Source organism: Falco naumanni, chromosome 18 (assembly GCF_017639655.2).
Source record: "Falco naumanni isolate bFalNau1 chromosome 18, bFalNau1.pat, whole genome shotgun sequence".
In the NCBI taxonomy this organism is placed as follows: Eukaryota; Metazoa; Chordata; class Aves; order Falconiformes; family Falconidae; genus Falco; species Falco naumanni.
This window is the reverse complement of record NC_054071.1, coordinates 2,926,824-2,952,397: the sequence shown is the minus strand read 5'-3', so window position 1 is coordinate 2,952,397 and position 25,574 is coordinate 2,926,824. Positions and strand designations below refer to the sequence as shown.

Genomic DNA, 25,574 nt, shown 5'->3' with positions numbered 1-25,574 from the left:
TTAACAGCCTCGATGGTTATAAAATAGTCACATAAAAGAAAGCAGTAACGTATGTCAACTGAGCAAATGCTTCCAGCACTTGCACTACCAGCAGCAACGCCTAGTTAGGCTACATTTGCCTCCACTTGGCAACTACAAGCCACTTGATAACACAGTTGCTTCTCAGGTTGATGGAAATTACAATTCTGATTCCAGCTCTGAAATTCTAATTTACAATTTTTATCTCTTCCAGCAAGTCTCCATTCCCCTTCCCCATTCTGAGAGGCTGGACTTACAGATATTTTTTTCTTATATACCTCAATGCAAAGACTGACTGCTTCACATGAGGGTAAACAATTACGTAAAATACTTGCCAAAATAATTTTATTGCCTTTGAGCATTCCAATATTTATAAACATACTTTCTATAACTTTCCAAGACAACCTAGCAGCATCTGAGCACTGAAAAACTCTGAACTTAGCTACAATTTTAAAATTTTGTTTAAATAACTTTACGAAAACAGGTTTTCTTTCTGCTCTGGAAGTACAAAATTATTTATAAAGTTGAATTGTCTGGCAATAGAAACAAGCGATATTTTCTTCCACAAAAAGCAAATATTCTTTGCAGTCTCATTCTGCAGGCAGGGACTATTAGAAGCAGATTCTTGCAGGGCTTATTACAGGTCACTGGGATCCTGAAGTACATCAGTTCATTACCTCTTCATAGGCGCCACAGATGCTCCTCAGATATTAATAAGATTGGCACAACAGCGGTATAGGCTTGTGGTTTTAGGGATTGGTTTATGCTGACAATCAAGTGTTGGCTTCTCAGGGGCTGTACTTGTGGAGAATCCTCCTGGCTAGGGCAAGTTGGCACTTGTATATACAACAAGACAGCTGTTTGTATAGTTTTCAACACAAGTACAACCCATGGCCTGAGATTAATCAGGGTGAAGCATTAGTAATCACAAAATAATATTCCCTTGTATTGGTATACACCCTTATTCAAGGTATGTATTTATGGAAAGTGAAAATACAGAGGTTCCTCAGGAGTGTAAGTATGTTTTAATTCAAGCCCTGAGCACAGTATTATGATTTTAAATGACTGTCTCCAAAACACCCTCAAGTATATAAACAGGAACTGCCTGCAATGGTAAATAATAAATCACCATTTCTCTGAGGAGGCTGTGTTCTACATTTTCTAACTTTTAAAATTTGTTTTACATTAAAGGACTCCTTTGAAATTAGAAATGTTAAAGAACAGTAGGTAATTCCATCTTTACATGGTAATGTTTAAGTAACTTTATTGTTAATAAAAATCTAGTTATTTTACTCTGAACAAGAACACTACAGGCACATAATCTCTGCGGAAGTGACTTAATTCTCAGACCTTAAAATAATTACCAAATTATCAGCACTGATGAGAATTTGTGAGCAATGGAAAAAGAACTGCAGATCGGCCTTAGGACACAAGGTAAGCATCCAATTCCTGGCACTCATAGCAAGCAACACTGTCTAATACCCACTCTCGAGTCACCATGGCAACATTGTTCTTTCGTTGGATTGCTGTAAAACAAAGACAAAAAACAATAAAACCGTCACCAATGAGTCAAAGCAAGCTTTAGGTGAGCTCACTGATGTCTTTCAGGTTAAGCTATTTGCTTTCTCTTTGACATTTTAAAGGCCTTGATAAAAAACAAGAGTCTAAAACCCACGACATGGCACTACTACTTTTAACAATGCTGGTAATATTGCTGCTCCAAAAAGAATTAGCTGTTTGGCAAATGGTCAGGCAGGAAGTTTTGAACATCACAGAACAAACACTAAAAGCAAAAAGCACAGTCCTTGTTATCTTTTAATTTAGGACCTCTGTGACAGAGCCTCAGTTCCTGTCTGCTTAGGCACAGAGTATGAGACAAGCAATGAGTCTCATTAAGAGACAAGCAACAGAAGATTACTGAAGTGCTCCCAGACTGTTCTTCACCATTTCAGGATCCTTTTGCTTTATTTTCTCATTTTCCCAGTGCCATGGAAACAGCTGGTTTTACATCATCCTCCTGCTCCATCTCTTTGTTGAACTCCACTGTAGCCTAACTAGCTCCCATTCATCACATAACTCCCACTATCTCATTTAAAAAGTAAGTTTGTCTGGAACACTTGCACTTTCAAAGTCTCATGGTTTCTCTGGAGCATCTTGATTAAAAAAAAAAAAGAAGAAGACAGGCAAAGCTATATCAATTAATGCTTTGTAGCTAGGTCCTCTTGCCAGACCAAGAGAAACTTGTCCCATCTGAGGCTTTCTCCTAGGTCTCACTAATCCCCTACAGGCATGCCTCCATACCTTTTAGAAGGTATCTCCAATTAGAAAAGTTTCTGTACAGCTGATGATATGCAGAACAACTGAGCCAAGAACAGGATCTGCCTGCCAGACTACCTTTTAAGATTCTATTGCTGAGATAATATACCTTGTCCTTCTGGATTTTTCTTCCAAGACACACATCCACCTTCAGACACAGTAAGATTTTATTTTGATTTCGATTTCTCTACAAACCTCTCTGATAATTAACTTCTAAAAGGACGGAGGTGATAAAGACACTAATGTGTACCATAAAACAGTCCATGACAGTGTGTCATTTTACCTCTATAATCTGTGTTTGCCATCCAAGCATCTGGCTGCACAACCACGACAGCAGTAGAATTCTAGGATTTCAAGATAAGAAAATAAAAACGCTACTGTTATCTGTCTGTCATTAAATCACTCACACCTATCTGCAGAGTGTGATAACTGGGCTAACTCTGCTTCAGTGCATCACTTCAGAGAGGACTTTAAGAAGTGGTAGTAGAAGGAGAAATACATTTGTTCCAAAGATTTTTTTTTTTTTTTGTGATTTCTCTCCACAAATGCTGTGACTAAGTTAAGGCACTAAAGGCTTTTTGCACGGGAAAGTGAGGCTCAGTGCTGATTTCAAGAGAGATTAGCTATCTAGCTAGAGTACTCCGATACACAGAGTAGTCAGAGCCCAGAACACGAGAACTGTTGCCGTGCAGTTTGGCAGCATTACTGTGCAGACAGTTCTCTCCAACACACCTGTATGCATTAAGTCTTTGACAAGCCCATAAAGGCCACGTAACCTTTCAACATGTAGTATATTACTTAACTACAGACCATTCACTATGTGAAGCGCAACGTTGATTAACACTTACTGCTGTGTGTGAGAACAGATGAGGTTGCTTCACGACAGTAGCACCACAAAGCTCCACCATCCATTCTAGATGTTCTGAAGAAATCACATAAACAATCTATTTACTTCAATATTTTATATCACGTTGAGACAGATACTATTCCCTAAGCCCTCATGTATTTGCTCCAAGATGTAAACTATCATTTGAAAGAAATGTAAGCCTTAGTAGAGAATGTCCTTTCACTTTCTAGCCTGCGGAGGAACATTAATTCACTTTCTTCCCTTGCCCTATAGTCAGGACTAAACAAAACAAAACACTCCTGAAAAAGCAAAACATCACATGCCCAAAACTTAAGCAGAAAGACACTAACAATTTATTTCCTCTTATCATAAGTATATAAGACATGAAATTAAAATTAGAAATCAGAACTGTGATTATCTGTCATTAACAGAAGTAGCCAAAGTATTTAATTTCCACCAATTTGTTGAATTGATGGTGAAGATGACAAATAAGTCTCTCAAGTGTAAGAGCCATAATTGATGATTACTGCAGCAGGTGAAAGCACTGCATCCTCTGCAGTAATTACTACAAATGTCAAGAGACATGAGGATATTTCACCCAGTCAAAAATAAAGCTCTATTGGACAAATCAGAAAGTACCTGCTGAATAAGGCATAAAAATGGGAAGAGAGGTACAAATATTTTCAGTAGAAAAATTCTAGCTTAAGTTTTCAAAACATCTACTATACTTTATTCACTTTCAAACTAACAAAAAGCAGCTATCCTGCCCAGCATTTTCTTTGCATATAAACTTCTGGCTTTGTTGTGTGTTTCACTTAACATCTGCTGCTAGAGAGAAATTACACTGAGGATGTGTTAACTGCTAGAAAAAGGATACTAAGACAGAAGAAAAAATGCTGATACAAGTGCTCAATAGCTTCTAAAGCAATTACCAGACAGCATGATATTAATGCTTTTCCTTCATTGCTAGAGAATCAAACTAGGTAAAAGGCCTGTTTTGAAATACAGCAAAATTCCCAGAGCAGCCCTCTGCATCTAAGTAGAGAACAGCATTTCCATCCTGTCTGGAGACAGAACTGGATAAAGTTCTTTACCCAGCCTGTACCTCATGTAGGCTTTTTGAAAGTTTCAGAGTGAAAAATACAAGAGCATCCAAGAAGAGGTCCAAGCAAAACTCTGGTGAAAGCACACAATCCCCCTCCCCCAATATTTTTGATGCTCAGAGTTCATTTAATTCCACTGAAATGACACACCTGTAGTCATATCAATGAAAGGACCATAGCAACAGATCTCAAAGTCTTTGAAGATCTGAAAAACAAGGAACACGTTAACAAAGAACATACAGTATTGTTAAAGGACAATACTTAATCTGCTGGTTTCATTGCAGCTCTAGGACTGGTTATCAAGCTATCACTATTTCACAAAGTATATCTGAAGCTCTTGTAACCTACAAAACAAAAGAATATCATAAAAAAACCCCAACCCTGTGCTATCCTATACTGATGTTATAAAAAGATAGCATTCACTCCAAGCGCAGCGAGTCACAGAGCATAACCACTCTGCCGCTGACAGGGCTCACTTTTCACATATAAAAATGCTAAATTTGTACAACTCAATAATACAGAACAGCAGAGAGATTGGAAGAAGAAGATCCAGATATTCATAGCCACATATATGAAACAGTCACAGCAGGACAGGATTTTCATCCCTGATGTGCGTATACCTTCTCAGTCAGAGACTGTCTAGCCCTCCTAGGACCTTGGTGGTTTCTCCCATTGATTACATCTCCTCTAACTTCAAAGTCCTCCTGGAAAATAAAATAAACAAGTAATCAGTAATTAGGAGACTGAGAACACTTTCCTGGTCAGTGTTCTGCATCAGAACAGGAAGAAGTCATCAGATTTCAGAACTGGAAACCTTGCTATTAAGTGAGCATGGAAAATTAAAAGGCTTTTCAGGAAAAATGGAGAGCAGTAATGAACCCCTGCAACATCAGACAACTTTTAAAGACAAATTATAGTTGCTACATAGTAGTCTAGCAAACTGTATAAAAAGAAGGGCTACACTCCAACACTATAATTAACTTATCAGTAAAGTCTCATTTGATACAAGTTACCAGTACATAATATCTGGATCTTCAACATCTATTTTATTTCAGGGCATTCACTTCGGATACAGATTAATAACAAATACAGTGCTGCGTTTAATAATTTCAGGCCTATATCTGACTAACTCCCATTTCTCCAATACTTGCTTGAAACTTCTCCAGAACTTCCATGCAGTCTAGCCCGCTACAAGAGTATGAAGAACACCTACATATTGACAGTTCACTTTGGGGAAAAAACCCCATTGTTTTCGTTATAATTGCAGGCTCTTCTCCTTGCTTGAAGCAATGTGACTGTATGACCATGTTAACAGCTGTCCCACATTCTAGCGTTCCCAGTTAATTCTGTAGCAACTTCTCCCTTGCACCTCAAGCGCAGAAGGGCCTTTAACACGCCTTCCTAGGGCTTTTTTGGTGACAAGATTTTTTCTTCTTCACCCTTGGCTTGACAAAAGGGCATACATTTCATACCAGAAAGGGGGCATTTCTGCTCAGAGATCTATGAAATCCAGGCTGTGTCACTAAAATGGCATTCTCCAAAAATCTGAACTAGAGAATGAAAATCCAAATACTACCCAGGAATACAAAAATCCACTTAAATCAGTCATATCAAATAAGCCAGTTCTACTAGGAAAGGTAGAAAATGCTGGAACAAGTTTTCAGTAGTTGACTACTTTAAACTTTAAAAACAAAGCTATGTATGTAGCTATGTTCCAATGTTATTTCCTTAAGCAAACAGCAGATCTTTTCCTCTATGCTGTAATCCATCAATATCAGTAGAAACACTTAAAAAATGCCTATCACCTCTTCCAAAAAATAGATCCATTATGCCTCCAATAACAATGAATACATATAGCCTAAGTGTGGTTTTTGATCCTAGCATTTGGTAAAACTAGAATCTCAGTTTTCAGAGCCAAAGTTACATCTATTAAATGTTTAGACAATATCTGAGGTTACTAATAGGTCTATCTGTGTAACAGCATTGCCTACACATTTGACATATCATTCTTAAGATAAAACAAACCACCTTACCTCATTCAGTATCCTGCCTTCTTTAAAAGACTGAATTACCCCTAAATAAAAAGATCAGAACAGGACAAGTCATTTTATACAGCAAAATTGTTCTTCCACTACCAACAGTCTGACTTCATTGCTATATTAAATCCAAGGTATTTGTACTAGAGGGAAACAATACCACCTGATGCCAAAAAGAATTTTTTTACCTTTTATAAATAATATTATTTTTGCACTAACTGAGATGCTATGCATCTCATTTAAATTAAGAGGGAGGAAAGGCTTTTGTCAAGGTGGGAAGCAATCCAATGTGGTTATCTGAAAGAAGTGAAAGTATTCAGAAGAGAAAGAAGTTTGATGTTGCTGTTTGTTTGGGGTTTTTAAAATACATTCAAAAATATATTAAAGTATCTAGAAGAAACTCTGCAAAACAGATGCCAAGACATGAAGAAATCAGGGGTTTTTACTGGAACAAGTGAAGGGTATATTTGTGGCAAAAAGCAGAGACCATTTAGCTCCAAAACAAGTTATACTTACACTGGTAACTAACTACCCATTTTCTTCCTGCAATACCCAGGAAGTACTTCAGTGTCCGTTCGCACACCAGCTCCTGATCTGCAGAGCAAACAAGAATAAGACCTCTTTCAGTTTTGTCATTAGTGAAAAAACAGCTCAGGTGATGTGTATCTAAAACCAGAAGTTTCTTGCTAAGTACAGCAGCAAAATACCAAGACCATTTATAGAAAGGTTCCAAAGTTCTACTGTCCTGATTCAGGAAACGAGGGAAGGAAATGAGCAGAAAGTAATCAATATACAACTTCTGAACCCTTTTTTAGTTATTCAGTAAAGTTAAGAGGTAAGAAAACCCGTGAATGCTAGTCAAGACAGAGGGCACTAGGAGTAGGATTCGGTGCCCATACATGTTGGCATACATTTTTAGATGACCAGCCATTTAAGATCATCTTCTGTTCTACCAGCGCCACAGCTTCAGAAGGCAGTTAGTTTATCCTATCTGTATTTGTATGAAAACAGAACAATCCACTTCTCCAAAAAACATATGGTCATGGTGTCTATGATAGCCTTCCTGAAAAAAAAGGCAAAAATTAAGCCCATAGACTTGAAGTAAGAGGATTTTCTGGCTCCTTTTCTATGCTGGTTTTCAAAAGCAAGAAAGGCTTGTGTGGTAGACTGTATCCAAACAGGAGCCAGCTAGAAATGTTGCTACGAAGCAAAATGCAAGCATAGCATATAGCATACCCACACCCAGGTTTGGCTCAAAATATTTAGCTTTTTAAGAAAATATTGGTTAAGAGATGTGGTAGTAAAGTAAAGAACATAAATGTAACCTAAGCCTAGACACAGAAATACAATAACTTTTTTAATTTTACTGATGAATGTTACGCTTTTCTGAAGTCAATATAACGCTACGTTTCAGATTGCAATACATTTGTCAAATTTGAAACTGTATTATTATACTGAAATTTCTATAAAGTCCCTTAATGCGTTTAATAACGAGATTCCTGAGTTCTACTAAAGAGCAAAAACTAATTTAAGTACCTTAATTAAGCATGCAAATAATAGTTATGATGAAATAGTATGGAAGCACACTTTCACTATCTACTACCAGCAGTTATACATACAATTAAGTCCTGCTTCCAATTTTCTATTAAACATAAATTTCTTTCAAAAATTTAGAAAGAAACAACATTTATAATCCCTGTAAGAAATTAGGAAACTAAAAATAGCATCCAACTTCCAGAATTTCTATATCCCATTTTTTTAGGTACTATGTTGTTTTCTTTTTTGGTTGGTTCTGAACTACTTCATGTTAAAATGCACTAAACAGCTGAAAATTGTGACCAAACAGCTGAAAGAAAAAATTGAGTAACATTAGCTTCAAATCACACAAGGCACCAAAACATACCCTCACTCTGACTCTGTGAAACAGAATAAGAAAGATTCCCAAAGTTTAAACAAAAAATTTGTGATAGAGAAGAAAATAATGAACACCTTCTCAAACTTATTCAAGTTTTTGCTGAACTGCCCGCTTGTTGGTTAGCCTTTAGTTAAAATTCTATATGATGTGTAAATATAGGATTTGTTCACATAGCTCCCAACAAACCTGTTTTTATTATGACATGAGTTGTTCCTTCAGTAATGTGATTGGATAAAGTGCTCTGAGTTTTTCTTGCAAACTTCTGGACCAGCAACTGAAAAGCAGTTAAGAAAATTAATAGCTAGCAAAACATTAAAAAACTCAACAGCTCAAGTTTATAGGAGTCTAAAGCAATAATGTAATTAAATTAATGGTTTTATTTGTGTATTCTGTATATACATTTGAATGTATCTTTCCTTAAAAGTCAGTAATTTTGGCACCATTCAATAGGCTGAAGTAAAGAGCTCTCCTGACAGTAGTTTATAAACCTAAAGCCGTATCCTCCTGGAAATGGATCGTAGAAACAGGTTTATTAGCAATTCAGAATTGATTAATTACATAAATGGATCAGAATTTGGGTAAAGCATCATCATCATCTGAGAACATCAAGGGAACTACCAACGAAACTGCCCCCTCCCAGCCATGCCTCCAGGCTTTATTTCTAGAAATAAAGTTCTCTTGCTTTGGAATGTGTTTTTTCCCCTGGACAGTCATTTAAAAAGTTCAAATTTCACTAAGCTTCATAGTGCTGATTACAGATAGCATTCTGCATATTTTTAGGAGTGAAAAAGTTTGACTTGAGTCACTCCGTTACTAATCTCCAATTCCTGTAAGATTAATTTCCACTGTACGCAGACCTACGTTGAGCACTAGAGGTAATCAGGAACAATTAACAAGGGATCTCGAAAGCTTCTGGGAGATACTTACATTTTCACTTTGATTCAGACCTGATGCCACAATTGACATTTCTTTCCTGTTAGTCACCCCCGGACTTGTAGTATTTTCTTTCCCAGCTGCATTGTGCAGAGCAGATAGAGGAAGACACACACTTCTCTTCAATTTATGTTCTTGAGCGCAGCTTTTATTAGCTTTCTGAGCTACAACAGAACTAATTGTTGCTTCTTCCGTTCGAGGGTTAAGAAGCCTTACAGAAGAGGAAGAGTTATTTGGAATCCTGGTCACATTGCCACAGAGATTTGATAAGACAGACGAACTGTTTAGCCTGGTCCCAGATTTCTGCTCATCTGCGTTTTCTGAAGGAAAAGAAAAATTGTTCCTTGAAACAATTCCATCTTGTAGTCATGGTGGAAGGCTGTTGCTTTACCTTTTAAGTTTAGTTGCTGCAGTCACTTCCTCTCCTTATTTATTACCACACCTTTTTTACCTCTATCATTACTTTTTCCTGACCTATAGCTGAGACGCTAGAATATCCTTAAAACTTTCAGTATTGTATCTCTCAAGAAATGCCAATTTATATGCTAGACTGATAACTCCCATTACTGTCAAAATGTTGTCCAACCCCATCCTGATGGGCAGCTATACAGTTGGGCTACCAAACAAAAAGTAACATCTTTTTAAATTGACCAGGAATATTTTAAAATCCTTGATTTACAAGAAAAAGCCGTGTCTTGCCTGTATGTAAAAACATGAAAAAAAAAAAGCAGAAATCAAAGTGCATTGGATCCCTCTTAAATGTTACCTGCTTCAAGTTGGCACTGACTATATTCTTGTACCACTTCCTGCGCAGGTTTTGTCTTTTCAGAATGAGCTTTGCTCTTCGGCACACTGTCACACTGAAGACCTTTCTCCAAATGTAGCCTCTTTAACGAGCGGGATTTAGAAGATGGAAGCAACAATTCTGGAGACCTTGAGAGAGGGGAAATTGGTTTTAATACTTTTTTTACTATTCTAAACAACCGAACCACGTAGCAACAGCTAACGTACTGTAATTGCTCAAAAGTTGAGAGGTATTTAATTCAAGATTTTTTTAAAATAAAAGATTAGAAGTAAAAAACAAACACACTTTTACCTTTCTTTTTCTAACTCTTTGGTTTTATTGTTGAGAGAATCACTTGGCATATCATGGAGATCATTGGCTGACAATCCCTCTGAACTTCTGCCTTTATGATTTTCAAAATTTCCTTCTGAGGTTGACTCTGCCCCTTTAAAACAGAAAAATAGTTCTTAAACAAGCAAAATTAAAGCAACTGTTCTTAATTGTTTCTTCAGGTAAGAAGTCAAGCATTCTCTAAAATCTCAATCCAGACACACTTTAGAGAGACAAGTGTCCCAAAACAGAAATTTACACAAAATGCTAAGCCATTTGAAGCACACCTAGCAACTATGTTTTATTTCACATAGCAAATCATCTACAAAACCAAGATGTCAGTTATGTATTAGATGGAAAAAGTAGGATATAAATAAACCAAGGCAAGTTTACACCATTTAGTGCAGTTTATGAATCCCCTCAACACATTACTGTATCTCTGTTCACAACCAGTAGAGGCATTTATTTGATCGCTAAAGATGCCTGTAATCTGTATCAAATCATCAATAACTAATCAGTTTAAGTTTTTACAAGTCTGAAATCCATATTCTAGTACAACCATGTAAACATGCACTGTATTAACGAAATTATTTTAAGTAGCTTTCCTGTCTGAAGGAAACTAACTATCGATCTGCTGACTTACATCTTCAAGCAGGGTGTTTATAGTTGCCTCATGAATTTAGCTTACTGAGCTTCCATGTCACATTTCAAAGTCTTCTCTATGAAATAATATTCTCAAACTGTAGTAAGGTCGAATGCCATGCAATTCAATGAGCTTGTTAAGTAAGCATGGATTCTACCCAGCCTGTTCAAGGGATTTACACACCACTGTAGGTATTCTCCTCCTCTCTGCTCAAGATCAGCAGCCTGACCTGTACTGTGTTACTTTTGACAGCAAACACATACCCAACCTAATTTCTGTCTTGTTCCTTGATGTGCTAAAGGACAATTATTCCCACAGCAATAGAGGCCAAATCCTTTTGGGTGTTCAGCCACTGTGCCATGCCCCCTACCCATTCCAGTGAAAGAAAACAAGAGTACAACTATAACTGACAGAACAGCAATGTGGATTAGTACTGCCAAATCACAAGGCCTACTCACACCATTTGAATAATTACACCATGTAATCTCACAAAGATCTGCAACAGGAATTTAAGCTAGGTGTAGTAGCCAAGTTATAAATAAAACATGCATGTCTCACTGAATAGCTGAATTTAGGTAAAATTCTGCTAACACACCAATTTTGAATTAACACTATAATTTGTGGTAGAGGGAAAAAGAACTAATAATAGTAACAACTGTTTGTAAGAAAGCTGGGAAAGGTTTTAATTGCTATTTACCTCTTCCTTGTTGCATTTGTTCCATTCCAAGTATTCCTTCGCCACTGGAATGTGGCAGTTCCCTATGGATAAGTGAAAACCCACAGTCCTGACTTCCATGTTGCTTTAGCACTGCTTCAAGTACAGCCATTTCACGCTGAAGTTTTTTTAGGTTACTCTGCATAACATTCTTCTCCTGCAAAGGATACACAATAATGCCAACATTTAGCCAACTGTTTTAAACAGTAAGATTGTTTTTGGTTGGTTTTTTTTTTACAAACACTTGAAAATTAGAAAACAGCAAAATTATTTTCAATTAGTTTTTACCGTATGTTCAAAAGGTCACTGCAGTGCTTTTACTGTAACAAAAAAAATGCACATAGGCTACATCAAAAGCAAAGAATGCAAACCACCACACAGTCATTTTGCTCTTCAAATTATTTCAGTTTAGGCTGCTCAGACTTTAAGATGTCAGAGAAAAAAATAATTAAAAAATGCTACACAGATTTATTTAAAAGTAATTTTGTCTCAACTGCATTGGTTTACTTTAGCCACTTGAAATGAAGTTTAATAGTGAACATCAAGTATTGAGCTTCTGCACTTTCCACCATTACTGCAAGCCCTAAAGACTGTTTAGAAGGAATAAATAAAAATATTTCATCCTATTCTTCCCTTCTCTATCAAAAATTACTATACCTTCTATTAAAAACATGCCATATCCATCTCCCCATAAGAACAGCTCAAGCTTTCAAAGAATCCTTTTAAAAACCAAAAACCTCCACTACACAGGATAAAGCAGTTTCCACAGCGCTGAATACTACGTTCGTAGCTCTAGCACTGGCACCAAGTGGAGCTTGCGTGTTACTGAATAAAAACCTCCCAACCAAACAGAACCCCCTTACCACAAAGAAACCAAAAAACTCCCCAAGAATTCATACTGCCACTATTCCATTTAACCCAATATATCCTGAAATCTCTATCAATGAAGGTCTATCAGGGAGAACGTCCTGCCAGTCGACTCCATTTTGCACTGATGCATTAAACGGAAGAACCATCCATGAAGCACAAGAATTAAATTCAGTCTTCTTTGACAGATATTAAAATGCATATGGGTTGTTAATGCTGAAGGGAGATTTGTCACAAGACCTACCTTGAAGTTACAGGATAACCCCCACCCCCCAAAATGAAACACCAAAACTAAAACCCCCAGCCACCACCCTCACCACCCCATTACCCAATACATAAAGTCAGGCCATTAAGCCATAATTAATAGCAGGGAAAATACACTGTGCTAGACACACTTTTCATTGGACAGTGCCTGTAGGGTCTTATATCTATAACATTCTAACATGAAATGATTTGATTTAATCATTACCCCTAGAAGGCAAGACTCCATGCAGCTAAATATCATCATGTAGCAAATCCAATCCTTCTCACCAATCATTATAAATTCCTATCAATGAAGCTTTTAAGTACAGGAAGCTGATGTTTCCAGCACTAGTCAAGCATGGAGATTCAATAGCTAGCATCTCCTACAATTAAGAACTGTAATCAATACCACATAACAAGTTACAGCCATTAGAATGTAATGTTACCACGGAAGGTGAAGTTGGACGAGTAATGGCATAGAAGCAATTCTACTTCCAAGAGTAATGAAGAATTGTAATCTAGTGACACAAAGAATTACGACGAAAGCAGTTGCCTACTACACTGCCCTCACAGCTTTCATATACATGCTTATATCCTAGAATGTAAACTACTTTTAGAATTTAGTGCATAAAACTTACCTGTGTAGTAAGGATTTCACCCTGAGAGAATGGTTCACATGAGTCTTCCACATAGCTGTTTTCACTGTCATAGCCAGATCCTTGACCTTGAAGGAGGCGGAAGAAAATCTTAGTTAAAGAAAAAAAACCAAACCCCAATAGTTATCTATGGTATCTTACCACAGAGACCTTTTAACCAACTGTTAAGTATAAAGTGACAATTTTTGAAAACACTCAAGTTAGAAGCACAGATCTACTTTAAGTGAACATTTCAAAGAATACCATGTCACACATATGGCAAAGTAAATAGAACTCAAAGTGTTTCAACAGTGATGAAAGAGCCCTAAATACTTATGAAGGCCATAAAAAGGTCCAAAAAAGCCCTACAGAATTCAACAGCCAATTTCAACAAATATTTCATCTGGGGAAACAGCTTAGGTAGGCTTTATAAAACTTTGCTGATAGATGCAAGCATCATATTGCAGTAAGAAAGCTAGCATTTCACTCAAAAATTAATTCCTATAAAACAAACTCAGTCTGGCCTCTAATGCCCAGTCTATTCATTTTTGCTCTGAACAAAGAAACTGCAAATTCAGGAAAGAAACCACTGAGGGTTTTGTTTGATTGTTTAGGGCTGATACATTCTTCAAAAAAAAAAAAAGGAATACCACAAATACAGAACTAAAGTTCCTATGCAAACAGCAAAAAAGCAAGGAGCAATGACATTACAAACAGCTGCAGCGATAAAAATCTTGATCTGTACCTAGGTTTGTTCCCATGTTTGGGTCTTCTTGGCATTCCTCTTTGAAGTTAGTTTTGCTTCTTTTCAGTCCTCTATTACAACCTTGAAAAGTTGTACTCTCCTTCACATTGCTCACTTGTTTGGATGTATGACCTTGTATTAAAGGTTTCTTTGGCTCTTGTGCTTCATCGATGGATTCTTGAGACATGTTGGACTGGGAAGAAAATAAGTTGACTGAGCATTCTGACTCCTGGCTTGGTGAAGCACATCCATCGCTTGGGGCAGCTTCAGGCATTTTCTGCATGTTGTTGTCATCATGACTTACAGCACGAGGCGATGTGACAGGACTTACTGAAGACTCTTTCTCAGGTGTCACTTGTTTACTGATCCCCAAAGGGGTGCTTACTGATTTGCCATTTATTAATGTCTGAAAACATGGTAAATCTTCATCTTCACTACATTCTTCATCTGAAGACTGCAGTTTCCGTGCTCTTCGAGATCTCCGAATACCTTGAGGTCTTGGCTTAGAACTAACATTACTGTTGTGTAGTTCTTTGACCAGGGCGGTATCACTTTTCACAAACACGGCAGATCTCTCTCCCCTATCAGTTTCAGAAAAGCTGATGTTCTCTTCAACGTCAGAGCACAATAAGCCATCAGGGGTTTCAGATGAACCTGAAAAATCACCATTCCCTTTAAGAGGTTCTTCTAGAGCCTCTGTGACTAAACACTCAGGTATCCCTATGCTAGCAGTTTGGCTTGCTTGCCCTTCAAGCCCCTTTACTTGTTTGCTTTTGCTACATTTTTCGCCGATGACTTCATAGCTGAGTTCAGCAGACCTTTCCTGACAAGTTGCAGCACAAACTGTTGATCTGGACTGAAAATGTAGCATTGGTCCTTTGCTGTGAACAGCTTTGACCTTTCCTGCTTGACTGCTTGCTGAACTGAGGCATATTTCATTGACTGTGTTTAAATCTGTTCTTTTGAAAGCGTGCTCATCTGTATTACTCTGATCACTTGGGGTTCTGTTACTTTTGCTTGGATTCTGTCTCACCTCACTTTCTATCCCTATGTCAGTTGACAGTGTCTTTTCATTTCCCTGTTCTTTTTGCGATCTGTTTTTGTCTTCAGTCCTAGCAGTGCCCACTCTTAGCGGTGTCAGATTCCCTTGACTTTCAGCTTGCGAAGTATCTGCTTTATGTTCCCCTGTGTGCAAACTTTCAGCGCTGCTGATAGAACAAGTCATAGGACTAACACAAGCAGATTCATAGGTTTTAAGCTTCTCTTTCTCACAAACCCTACTCAAGCTTTCAGCAGTTTTCTCTTCTTGCAAGTTTTCTGTTTGTAAATATTTCCTATGCTTATCTTCTACCTGATCAGTACAGGATATCTTTAAAGTTTCAGAAGCAGCATCTTCTACTGCACATGCCTTCATGTGAGCAGGATAAAGGCTAAATGATAGACGTTTCGAATGCCTAAATATATTTCGCAGATACTGCGTGTCTAACTCACTATCTTCAGCTTCCTTGGTCAATTCCAAAACATTTTTAGCCACTGGTGACTTTTCGGTTCTTAAGTCCCCTGGAACATTTTGTGTATCATGCCCGCTGTCCTGGGGAATAGTAGCACATGATTCAGTCGGCTCTTCAGTTGGGTGGGAAGCAGTTTGCACAACAGTCATTGAAGGAGACCGTGGGAGGAAAGGGCTGCCTAGTATTTCACCTTCTTGCGAACCTGTATCAGCTACAAAGGAATTACAATTTGAATGCTGACATGAAGATGTAGGATTGAAGAGACTTTTCGCAATTTCTGCAGTGTCAGATGAATTCTTTAGACCGATCTGTTCTTCAGCTGCTTCCAGATGGCTACGCTTCAGCTTCCTTAGTGGCTTGTAGCTCAAAGTACCCTGGGGCTCACAGAGGTCTTTGCATTCAGAAGTGTGAACCAACACATTGCTTTGGACTCCAAAGACAGACCCTTCACAATCACTGTCATACTTTCTTGCTCCCTTAGTTACTGCTCCTTTACCTGTTTCTTTTGCCATTTCTTCAGAAAGTAACTGAAGCCTCCTGCTGCGCCTGACTTGTCTTTGCTCAGAATCAGCTTTCCCCGGTTCGTCACTGCTTGGATAGCTATCAATCTGTGGCTCAGCAGAATCAGGGGAAACAGAACTTCTATCTACTACTAACTGTAGAGCACACATGGTTCTAGTAGATCGCCTGCATCTTTTTGCTGCAGAACTTTTTTTAGTGCTTTTCTGATCACCATTACTCTGTTCTAGCTCCCCATCACAGTGCTTGCCAGTCACCCCTTCAGTTGCTTTTTTCCACAGGGATCCTCCTCCTTGCTCAAGTTCTGCTAGCATATTATCCTCTCTATTCTCAGAGTGGTGACTCTCATTAACAGCAGAGCCTTCATCACATCTTTTCTTTTCAGCATCTCCAAGGCACCAGTTAACACTTTGAGCACACCTATCTGCCTCTTCTGTATCCTTTTTCTTGATGAAATCCTCTGGTTGTAGGAAACTGGCATTCTTCCTTTTTCGCTTTAGTCCATCTTTGCTGGAATTAGTCAAGCTCTTCTCCTTGGCCACATCTTCCTTTTTTGTAGTAGTAGTAGGTAAAATGTCTCTTACAGTAACAGGGGTATTTGACTTCCTCTCTCTCTTGTATGTTTTCCCAAATATTTTGTCTTTGATGGTATCTGCTGTTTGTTTTGACCATCTCTTGTTTCCTTCAACCACTGCAATTTCCATGGAATCTACCATAGGGTCAGTCTTTTCTGAAATACAGGAATCTTTATCTGATAAAGACGCATCTCCTTCACCTGAAGCATCAGTTGCTCCAGCAGAATCATCCTGGGAAGAATTGGAAGACAGAATCTCGTTGCTTTTTGAAAACCATTCATTGACTTTCTGAATGCTTTGCTTCAGTCTTTTCCTGGAGACTCGATTCAGGGTAGCACAGGGAAGTGTCTCTGGCTGAAGTAGTTTCTCCACAGGAAGTTCTTTTTCATGGAAAGAATCACTCTCAGGTTCCTGTATTTCCACAGCTTCCACACTTTGTACAACAGTATCTATTTCTTTGCTTTTATCCAAGTTCCTCCCTGAGCTATCTTTTAAGTCAAACTCTTTGCTTTTACTATTGCACTGAGTTTGCTCTGCATCCATTTCTTCTGTGATCTTAAAGGAAGATGTGTCGCCATTTCTTAAGGGACTGGCATTACCTATTCCATCACACTGCTCTGTAAGTAGGTCTAGGGCACGAACATTCGAAGGAGAACTCTGATATTCAGTCATATTCACTTGGCCAGGTTTGGCATTTTCAGTGATGCTCCAAGTGTTTTTCTTGCTCAAGTTTTCCTTCGAGAAATCAACTTCACCTGAAGATTTATAGGTATTATAAATTATTAAGCCCTATTTTACACATACAAGAACAATAACAGGCTTAATGGCTACTTTGTTTTAAAAGAACTGTTCTTATTCCCCCCCCCCCCCCCCGAAACAGAGTATTACACTGCACCAAACTCCCCGTAGAGAAAGGGAGAAAGATCAAATTACATATATGTTCATCCAACTTCTTACTACCAGACAGTGCTCTCAATGTGTATTATAAAGGGTAATATGGTGTATGTAGAACAGAAAAAGTTTTGCACTTTGATCAAGTTACTTTTTTCCCTTCTGTTCCTGTGTACAAACTATCCACATTTTAAGTTTCTACTCTACATTATACTGCCACTAGCTGTATCAACAAAACTACAACATACAAGATTGCAAGTAGCTACACTGAAATCAAAATGCTAACTGGTGGTCTTTCTTTCAAGCTTTTGTCACCAAAATAACAAACGCACCTACGACATTTGGTAGAATTACTTCTTTAGCACCCAGCATGTCAGGCTGATTATTGCAAGAATATTCTTTCCCTTTCTCAGCATTCTTAAGTTCTTCTAGCTTTTCTTCAGATGAAGTCTGAAGTGCTGCTTTCTCTTCTAATCTGTTGGGGAGGGATATCTACTTTCATTACAGAGAAAACCACAATAGATATAACAGATGATACTTAATTTTCCCTTCTTGCTCTCTGAAAGTTTCTGGAGGAGCCAGGCTGCATGATTGACACTTGCTATAGTTAGATCCCTTCACAGTTTTAGGCCATTTCTTAAAAAGATTCTCTCTTATACTTCCCAAATTTAACATTTACTGTCTAAAGCATAGTACACGCTTTTCTCTTGAAGATCTAATGTCTGTGTAAGCAATAAATCCTTTAGAAAACAGCTTTAAAGTATATTATATGACAAACTGATAGGAGTCAGCTACCCATTCTACCCTGATGCCCTCGAAGTTGAAAATCACTCGTCAGCTTGAAGTATTCTATCAGTCCTGTTCTAAAAACTAAAACATAGAAATGAGAATACTGAACTAGTCTTTAGAAAGTAAGAATTCCTTAATCACCTTTACTTACCCAATGTTGCTTGCCTGTTTAAAAAGCTCTTCAGATGAATCAGAGCCTATAAAAAAAAAAATTATCAATCAGTTACTCTGGTTGAAATGATTCAGAGAAAGATGACTTGCCAGATTCAGTGTTTACTATCACAGAAGCATGCATGCTTATTTGTTCTAGTGATAGATGCTTTCAACTTATTCGGTGAAAAAGAGTTCAATTGTGCAGTATTTTACCTAATTATAATGATTTCTATGTACAAATATGTACACGGCTCCAGCATAAAATTATGTTTAAATACAGTGACTTGTAACAGAGAGCTACTGAGTTAATTAGCTAAGAGTTAGTTTCCGATTTCTAAATTTATACATGAAAGAGCTGCTAGTATTTACATTTTTGAAAGGGAAGTTAGAGAAATACATTCAAATATCTGTCTCTGACCCTTTGATCTTGGAAGAAGCAGTAAGAAAAAAGAGGCAATGAACACTATCCATTAAAAGGAGCAATTTCTTCCTTGAAGACACTAGGAGAAAATAAACTATGCAAAGCATCTATCTTCTTTCTATCAGCAGTCAGCAGCAGATAAAAAGGAAGTTCTGAAAAGCTAGGACAGAGAGATGAAATACTCCTTTCTCAGTTTTCATTCTTATCTCTGGTTATTAACTAGAGCCTCAAGCGCTGGTGACAAGGCTTAATATTCTTTACAAAACAGTAGTTATCACTGGTTATAACAACTATAACTTCCTTCACATCTGTACACATCTTTTCTTTGTATCTGGTACAGTGAGCCTTTAAGGTTTACTACAGCAGTATAATTTCCTACAATATAACAAATCATGTAAAACCCCCTTTGACTTACCAGCTTGGAATTGTCAATCGTTTGACCCTTTATTCTCATTTCGGGTGTTAATGAGAAATCAATGTTTATAGAGACTTTGGACTTCATCACCTTTCATTACATTGCAAACATTATAAATAAGCTCAACTAGTGTGGATCTACAACAGATCTTACCAAACTCTATATAAATCCCTTTCTGAGAGCCACGTTTCTGGGTTTTGTTTCTTAGTGGACACCCTTTGACCCTGGTGTTTGTAAGCTGTGTATCCACATTAGCTTCCTGCTGACAGAAGAATGGAAAGGAATAGTTATTTATAACAGTAGGCTATTTCCAAAAAATAAGTAGCAATTATTAAAATACAGCAGGGGGCTGGCTGACACATACAAACTAAGTATTTAAATTGACAGCCTCCATACAAAAATCCAATACATGTAATTTATCATACTGATACCCGTAATGGAATGTGCTAATAGAACCAATCATCATGCATTTAACAGCTCAAACCATTACCAGTTTTATCTTCCTTAACATTCTATTCGGCATAGAGCAGATGAAACAAGAAACAAAGCACCACAAACTCATACACATAGCAATCACTAAGTTTGGTAATATCTTAAGATTTCTTAAGACATATTCATGGTCCTAATGCTAAAAAAGTAGTAAAACGCCTACAAATAGTTAGACAGCCTCATTAAATAAGCAGTATGAAAAAGCTTTAAATCCTCCTTTCAGTAACAGAGCATATTATGGCTGTATTATCTTTAGAGTTCAGGTCTTCTTATGCAAACAACTTTAAGTGGGTTAGGAAGGCAAAAACATTTACATGTCCTTGTCTGGAATGAATATTTAAGTCAAACAGTGATCTGAACACCAGCCAAAACCTCCTATTCCATTCATTTATGTATATGCATGTATACACATTTCAAATAAAACATTAAACAACCCACAAAAATAAACTGGGTGGAAGAAAAGGTACCAAGGTGCAGTTTTCTTGTCCATTTTCTTTAGCACTTCTTTTCCTGTTTCTGAAGACCTTACTTTGGATGACAGAACTTTCTTTACACAGGGACTCAGTAGCAGTGACTTCTGTGGATGTTTTAGGAACGTGATGACTGTTTAAAACTGAAAAGTGTCAACAGGAAAAATTTTTCTTAAATGGGACATGACAACAGGTATTATATATTAATAAAATAGCCTTGCACAGACCCTATGAAACTAGTGTATATACAGCTAAAATGCAATTATCAAAGAAAAAACGGATTAACTTTTTAGTCTGATTGTTCTTTATGAGTACTATTCAAGTATTAAGTAAAATCTTGATCTTGCCAGCTAGTTTTCTGAACCAATTTTGCTTATATAGATAATCTAGCCAGAACAGGATCTAACACTGGTGATTTTAGAATGTCTGAACAAGTTGAAAAGGAAGTGTAGTTTTTATAGCGCAATATACTAAGAAAAAATTCACCCACCCCCAACAACACCTTGTTTCCCAAAATATAAAGCAGCATGCATCTGACTTGCCAATATCCTTTACAAGACATTGAGTACTAGGAAGGATAAATTGGATTCCAAAAGGATATATCTGAACGGGGCAAGTTAATATACACTGTTGTACCACTTGCTAATTCAGGCTCTAAGATGTCTAAGAAGTTAAAGCTGCAAGGTTGGGCATAATCAAGAGTGGGACTTTGTCACACAGCCATAGACTGAAGGTTATTTGGTACACATTCAGCCATATTTCAAGAATGGAAAATAAGATTGGTCAGAGTCATCAAACGCACTAAAAACCCTTCAGATTTGTCAAGAGGTTATTGAAGGAAAAGCTTGGGAACTTAACAGAACTTATGCTTCTACATCCAAGAAAAAAAATCTGATAATTCTTTCCATACCAAGTACTGCACAGTAAACAAGATCACTGCAGATGCTTATGATACAAATGTCAAAAACTCATTTAAAAAAAGAAGCGGGGGTATACATTCACAACACTTACACTTTACTCCAGTGTCAAGCTCAAACGCATAGATAGTTTCCAACAATGCTTCAATTAGTTGCTTAAATCTGGTATTTTCTCTCAGACTTCTGAAATAACATTACCGTACGAGTTGTTTTAAAACAGCAGATGTAAGGGTCAACTATTAATAGTTCTCCTTTAATTTAGGCTGAACAAAAAAAGGAGTAAAACTCCGAAGTGGAACATGAGACAATGAGAAATTGTTGCCAAGTAACACCACAATTCCCCAAAACAACCATTACTATGGGAATTAAAGCTATCACAAAATGAAAATTTCCTATTTTTCCTCATGTAGGTTTAGCATAGAGAAATTAGTTGTAATGATTGAACAATAATACAGTCTATACTCAATAGCACAAACATTTGTTAAGAATGGCATCTTCACCTGCAGTAACTTGAAAAAAGTTTATATTGAGGTAAGGCACTAAAGAATTACTCCTTTAGAACCGACAGTTTACTTAACCACCTTTTGTTTATTTCAGTCTTCTGCTAAGACGTTTTTAAGACCATGATTAACTTTTCCTTAGAGTTCAAGCTTTTTATCCTCAAACCCATTTGCAAAGATGCATTACCTCTTGGTAACTTCAGTCTTACACAGAGGACACTGTACCACACCTTTTTTCTTTCTACTGAAGAGCTTAAACATGCAGAATCTAGGGGAAAAAAAAACAACAAAGAGTACTCATGATGGTAACAAAAGGGAGGATTTTATTTTCTTTAAAACTGAGCCCGAGCATGCACCACTTCACAGAAAACCTTCATTATCAAGTTGAATGCCTGTATTCCTGTTCTGGTGTTATGAATAATTAATCAATCCCCTCTGACACATCTGTGAAACTGCAGTTATTATTCAGAAATAACTTCCCCCTAAAATATTTACATATTCAGTTACCAAATCACAGTATACATCATTAGCATTAAAGAAGTATATATGGAGAATAAGAACAGATTGACTAAGCATTGACTTATACAAGTTTTCAAACCTACCTGCAGAATACATGATCACATTTTGTTGAAACCGGCTCTTCTACCATGTCCAAACTACAGAAAGAAAACGTAAGGAAAACAAGAACACAGAAGTTACATATAAAATCGCAGCAACAAAGTGAGATTCAGAAATACAGCCACTTTCCTAAACTTTAAAAACATACCTTGGTGGGGAAGAGAAGTAGGACAGATTTGACAATTTCTCATTTGAGAACCTGGTACAGCAACAAATACTGTCAATATGCAATATATACTTATCTACTAGCTCTTCACCATCTTTGTCTGTCTCTGGAAAGAGACAGCATTTCATCGGGGCAGGAAACTTGGTATTAAAACACTAAAGTCATCTTTTTCAATGCTGACCTCCAGTGTCAAGAGCAAAGAACAGAGTAGTTCTGTTGAGTTCAGGAGTCCAGTGGACTCTTACTGTGTCTGTGTAAACCAGATGCACACATGTCAACACAAACTGTTTAAGTTATTCCTTCCTCCCAACCCCAGTTTTCCATTCTAAATCCATTTCTGTCTAGCACTGTGTGAAAATTAGCATTTAACTTCATCCTAGGGCTTTCAGAAAAGCTCTAACCAATTCACTTCAATTCATCTTAAAATAGAACCTACCTTGAGCACACACTAAAAACAAATAAATAATTTTAAAAAATACTGCTCTGATTTAGGCATACATCATGTTACAAGCCCTAGTCACATAAAGATTTCATGAGTTTCATAGACCATGTACGTACATAAGGAAGCATCTCTGTGTTCTGTCTACAACCTAGTACTATGTAAAACAGTTTATGTAACGATTCCAATTAAAACACCACAACAATGTAACTTGTACAAAAAGTCAGAACAAATATAATCCTATTATTGCAGAACAGTCTAACTTGTGCCTATAGCAAAATACACCAAGAGCCAAAAGCAGCCTCAGCATTCCTCAATCTCATGCATTACTATTTTGGGATGGTTTAATATTTTAATTTTCCATAATAGAAAAGAAACATTATAACTTAATAACCCATATGGAAATGAAGTGAGGAAGGCCCAACTTCACCATATTCACAGCCTTCTGCCCAGTTAATAATTACCAACAAAACTGCTAAGTGCATTTAAATCCTGGTTTTGAACTGCTGTTCACAATGTGTCTTGCTATTTAAGCTGAACAGTACACACTTCCATGATCTTTTTTGCACATATGCTAGAAAGTAGACATTGAAGGTCTCCATTCCACATTAAAGTCAGTTTTCCTCCCACCAGTCAGCAGTACCAGACTGTAAAGTCACTTTCTGATACATTTCATTATTACATCAAATCCCACTTGCAGTAAAGAACAGCAAATATAGGAAAAGGTTTCTATTCCAGCTCTTGTAACATTGTTTGTTAAACCAATGAATAACTAAACCAGCCATCCAACGCATGCATTTGCTCATCAAAAAGCATGCTGCCCCTTTGGAGAAGGTTGGACACGAGTTTTTTTCTGCAGAGCTCTGCAGACACTCTATGCTTTCTCCTTGGTGCCTTTGTAAAAGATGTTATCACCAACACAGAAGTTATTTTGGTTTCCCAATGGCAGTAAAGTAAAATCTTTCCAAATGAATTTAAAACATAAGGCTCTAAAAACCTTTGCCAGCATAGACAAAATAAACGTCAGCAGTCTGATTCAATGTAAGCAAGTCTTTCAAAAAATTATCAGACATTCTAGGTATGTAGGCTTTAACTAGAATCTCTGCTATTTCAGTACTTACTTGCATTGAAGTAGTACAAACGTCACTTACCTTTTAGACACAAAGGACAAAGATCCAGGCTGCTTTACAAACAATACTCTAATGCAATCAGCTACGTTTTTTCCCTAACTGGATAGAGGACTGACACATTTAGGTTAATTAGAAAAGAAAAATGTACTAGAACATAAGAGCAAAACAGGTTCCATCTTTCACTTTCTCGTTAGAATCTTATGAAACACCAATATACTTAACATAGAACTCTTTTTGCTTTCCAATAGCCCATATAGTGACAAAAGCATCTGAAAAGAAAAACAGAAGACTCAACTATACTAAGAGTTCATATTATTCTCCTGACATACCATATTGGGCACTCCAAGTTCTTCCACATAGCTGAAAGAACATTTTGTACATCTCCAATAGCAATCACAGAGAAGTCCATCCTTCACATCCAAAAATGCTCTACAGGGGAAAAAAAACAAAATAACAGTTTTGTTTCTGACCTGCTGCATCCCACGACCATGCTTTCTCCTGTCGGGCTGTTCTATAACATGCTGAACAGCATCAAATACTCTGCTGCTATTTCTTGCAGGAGACTTTACAGCACTGGTGGAGCTCTTACTCTGAATGCTTACAATTAAAACCTGTCAAGCCTCTTGTAGTCAAAGGGGCAAACGGAAAGGGTTTACAGAGGTAGCATTCAGCAGAAGCTCAACAAGGGGCCACAGAAGCAAAACAACAACAAAAAAGGAGTTTTGAAGGTGGAAAAGGTTGTAAAGGAGACAGCAGACAACCTGATGCAAAGGACCCTGGGAACTGCCTGCACCAAGCAGTGCAGGTAAGACCCTAGAGCAAACATCGCAAGCCCTAAAGCAAAGAGAAGCCGCCTGGCCTTTACCGGAGCAGGAACGGGCCCAGCAGCGAAGACCGTCAGGAGGCCGGGGTGAAGCTGCTCAGCACCCGGCTGGCCAGGCTCCAGCCTCCCGGTCCTAGCCGCTCCGCCACCGTGAGGGCGGCCAACCCACCCGGAACGCTGCCCGGGGGGGGCAAAAGCCAGCAGCGGCCAGCCCGGAGCCCCTCAGCCGCTCTAAGGGGCTGCTCTACAGTGTCGCATTTCGCGCCCTTTCCTCCTTCCTGCGCAGTGTAGCCAGGCAGCCAATCACAGAGCGAAACAACCACACGTGGTCTGAGAACCGGTCTCTTATTAGCCCCTTCCCGACACGTGACACTTCGGCTCCTCCCACGGCGTGGCGGAGCAGGGCGTGGGTGATTGGCTCTGCCGCGTAACCCCGCCGGGCGTAGCTTGTCGGAGAGCGCAGGAGCAGCCGCGGCGCATTGTGGGAGCTGCGGCGCGGGACCGGAAGTTCGTGTCTGCTGGCGCCGCGCCGCGCCCGCGCTTCCGCGCTCTCCGGCTCTGTTTATTGTTGTGATCCCACAGTGTTTGGGTCCGCCCCCGCCGACCAATCAGGGCGGG

At 38.0% G+C, this 25,574-nt stretch overlaps 1 protein-coding gene across 4 annotated transcripts; it reads right to left on the bottom strand.

Annotated features, from left to right (window-relative positions):
* Nucleotides 1-346: 346 nt before the first annotated feature.
* BRCA1 (BRCA1 DNA repair associated) lies at nucleotides 347-25,258 on the bottom strand. Of its 4 annotated transcripts, XM_040617312.1 has the most exons (23): nucleotides 24,999-25,258; nucleotides 24,463-24,562; nucleotides 22,383-22,436; nucleotides 21,968-22,048; nucleotides 21,375-21,463; nucleotides 20,361-20,506; nucleotides 19,558-19,666; nucleotides 18,567-18,612; nucleotides 17,959-18,101; nucleotides 14,131-17,490; nucleotides 13,389-13,474; nucleotides 11,623-11,797; nucleotides 10,265-10,397; nucleotides 9,935-10,101; nucleotides 9,163-9,488; nucleotides 8,422-8,509; nucleotides 6,837-6,914; nucleotides 6,318-6,358; nucleotides 4,905-4,988; nucleotides 4,435-4,489; nucleotides 3,183-3,256; nucleotides 2,618-2,678; nucleotides 347-1,544 (listed from the first exon to the last, which is right to left on the bottom strand). In XM_040617312.1, the coding sequence occupies exons 2-23, from the start codon at nucleotides 24,540-24,542 to the stop codon at nucleotides 1,441-1,443; spliced, it is 5,580 nt and encodes a 1,859-aa protein (XP_040473246.1). In that variant the 5' UTR covers nucleotides 24,543-24,562; nucleotides 24,999-25,258; the 3' UTR covers nucleotides 347-1,440. The 4 variants fall into 4 exon arrangements, with proteins under 4 accessions (XP_040473246.1, XP_040473245.1, XP_040473249.1 ...); XM_040617311.1 differs by lacking the exon at nucleotides 24,999-25,258 and having other exon boundaries at nucleotides 19,558-19,663; nucleotides 24,463-24,551; XM_040617315.1 differs by lacking the exon at nucleotides 24,999-25,258 and having other exon boundaries at nucleotides 17,335-17,490; nucleotides 19,558-19,663; nucleotides 24,463-24,551.
* Nucleotides 25,259-25,574: the final 316 nt, after the last annotated feature.

Excerpts from the sequence above, each read along its gene's own strand:
- BRCA1 (XM_040617312.1), bottom strand. The coding sequence starts at position 24,542 with ATGGACTTCTCTGTGATTGCTATTGGAGATGTACAAAATGTTCTTTCA. Across the intron at positions 22,437-24,462 it reads AACTTGGAGTGCCCAATATG|TTTGGACATGGTAGAAGAGC; the intron begins GTATGTCAGGAG and ends TTCTTTCTGTAG. Across the intron at positions 2,679-3,182 it reads ATCTGTTCTCACACACAGCA|AATTCTACTGCTGTCGTGGT; the intron begins GTAAGTGTTAAT and ends TTGAAATCCTAG.